Source organism: Sinocyclocheilus anshuiensis, unplaced genomic scaffold, assembly GCF_001515605.1.
Source record: "Sinocyclocheilus anshuiensis isolate Anshui unplaced genomic scaffold, SAMN03320099.WGS_v1.1 scaffold501, whole genome shotgun sequence".
Taxonomy (NCBI): domain Eukaryota; kingdom Metazoa; phylum Chordata; class Actinopteri; order Cypriniformes; family Cyprinidae; genus Sinocyclocheilus; species Sinocyclocheilus anshuiensis.
The window spans coordinates 49,864-52,317 of NW_015540866.1; the positions used below are offsets into that span (position 1 = coordinate 49,864).

The 2,454-nt window shown below is 42.3% G+C and overlaps 1 protein-coding gene across 1 annotated transcript in view; it reads right to left on the reverse strand.

Annotated features, from left to right (window-relative positions):
- Nucleotides 1-463: 463 nt before the first annotated feature.
- The window catches only part of LOC107688067 (protein NipSnap homolog 2-like), a 13,525-nt gene continuing 11,534 nt past the window's right edge, over nucleotides 464-2,454 (reverse strand). The window contains exons 7-8 of the mRNA XM_016485617.1: nucleotides 1,989-2,072; nucleotides 464-1,324 (exon numbers count right to left, since the gene is read on the reverse strand). Coding sequence (XP_016341103.1) covers nucleotides 1,260-1,324; nucleotides 1,989-2,072 — 149 coding nt within the window. The 3' untranslated portion in view covers nucleotides 464-1,259. The remainder of the gene's footprint in view (nucleotides 1,325-1,988; nucleotides 2,073-2,454) is intronic.

Genomic DNA, 2,454 nt, shown 5'->3' on the forward strand with positions numbered 1-2,454 from the left:
TCCTGCTGCTGCGCTTCACCTGCTAGCAGACCGCTTTGAGTCGTGTTTAGTTTGACTGGCTATTAAAACCCTTTGAGAGCTGCTGTCGGGTCTCTTTCAGAGCGCTTTCATTGGGCTTCGGAGAGCTGGAGAAGATCTAGTGATGACTGGAGTTTAGCAGACTCTGTGCTCATGCACTAGCTTTGTGCCTTTCCTAGTTTCACCTAATGCACGTTTGTGCGTTTTTAGTTTAACCAGTTTTCTGTGATGTACTGTACGGTTAGCGTTTTAACTGTAAGAACTCTTGACTCATGTTCGGAGGTCAAACCTTAGAGAGAACACTATAGTACGCCTCGATAGTGATTAACGGTCCACTTCAGTATGCATATTTGAAAAAGAGCATTTTTAATAATGGTTAAGAAGTAATAAAGTAACAGCTGTTGTGTGTCTTATATCGGTGTAAACATGACGCAATGTGGTAGAATGATGATTTATGATTTATTACAGTATTGGATTGATGTGAGACCTCTCCGTCGCATCAGTGTACAGTCGACTGAGCACGCTGCGATCACACACAAAACTAACTCAGTCTGTCAGAGAGCCACTTCATCCAGAAACTGCAGACGTTTCACAACACACGGAAAAAGGCATTTAAAAAGCACGTCTATGTAGAAACAGAATAAAAATGCAGCAACTAAATAAAAATGATTTCTAAAAAAAAAACAAAGTAATTTTGCACTCGACCGGTCCCCAACGAGGCTCGTCCAGCTCCGCTTTCACAGGTTTGATCTGAATATGTAGGATGCATTCTGCTGTGTTACACAAACATGAAATCCTCCGTGTGGGGGTTATTTTTACAGATTATACATATGCAATAAATACATGAACACTCGAGCACATTTACAGTGCTTTCTCAGCAGGGAGAACAGTAAATGTGTGTTTATACTTCATTCATAGATGCTGTTTGTTTTGAAATATGATGAATCAAAGATGTATCGCCCACCAAACTAAAAAGGGTTCAAGACTTGTGGTGATTCAATGCACTTTCTTTTATATCCTTTACATCTTCCAACGCAACTTTATTTTACAGATTGATGTAACCAGCAGATTTCAGATATGTCTCCTCAAACCTTACAAATTCAGTTTGGTTTGCTGGTGCAACGTTTCGAGAGTTTCTGCGGTCAGGAGGAGTGTGTTGTGTTGACGATGGTTGGCATCATGAGTTAATCAGGGCAGTGAAAGCGTCTGGTGTTGTGCTCGTGGGGACGTGGCGTGACGCATTACTGGAGCGGAGACGCTTTGAGCGGGATCATTATCCTGGACTCCATGTGCTGGATGAGCGGCACTGAAAACAACACAGAACTTAGGACTAACTCGGTCTCAAAATATAACAGCAGCGATAATACATCATAATACTGACACTGAATCTGACTCTTCATGCTGTGTTAGAGCAGCAAAAGTCACTTCCAGAACACAAAAGTAATGTTAAACTGCTCTTGTCTATACAGTCATGTCCATATATATTTGGACAGAGGCACAATTTGTATTATTTTAGCTGCTGAGCAAAACATATTCATGTTACAGTTATATAATGAATATGGGCTTAAAGTGCACACCCTTAGCTTTAACTTGAGGGTATTCTTATCACAACTGGAGGAAAGGTTAAGGAATTACAGCCTTCCCCCCTTTACCAAGGACCATAAGTAATTGGACAGTTGGCTCAAAAGCTGTTTCATGGACAGATGTGGGCTATTCCTTCGTTATTTCTACATCAGTTAAGCAGGTAAAAGGTCTGGAGCTGATTCTAAGTGTGCCATTTGCATTTGGCTATCATGCAGATCACTGACTAATGAACAAAAACGACATGTTAGCAGACCAGAGACAGACTTCTGGAAGTGGTCAGAAGTGAACAGTATGAGACATACAGTATTAGACATACAGTTCACTTCTGACTCTTTCCTGAAGGCAGTGATGATAACTGGAGCGGTGTAGCTGTGGCGTGTGTTTACCGGTGTAATAGACCACTTCATCCCAGCCCTCGTGCTGCCAGGCGGCGTTCCTCGTGTCCTCTCTGGACTGCAGGTCCTTATATGCTGAAACAGATGGACACAACTACACACATCAGAGGCGCCAATTACTGTTTGATTACTTAGTAATCTTGGTGAAGAAAATAAGTGTAAAATGTGCTCTGCTTATCCACCAAAGACTCAAAACACAGACTGAAGACTCCTGATATTTAACATATATAACACCGTCTGTGCTGAGCTTCTCAACATCTCATGATAAACACGTGTAAACATGCTGCAGACACACGAGAGATGCTGCTGATACTGTGGGAAGAGAGCTAAACTGATCTGAAGAAGCACACTACTGTCTTCATCAGGGCTCAATCTGGGTTGGCCTTGTATTTGCTGGGGTTAAAGCAAAAACAATCCTGAGCCTGAACTTTTTTCCGGGGGGGGTTGGGGGGGGGAC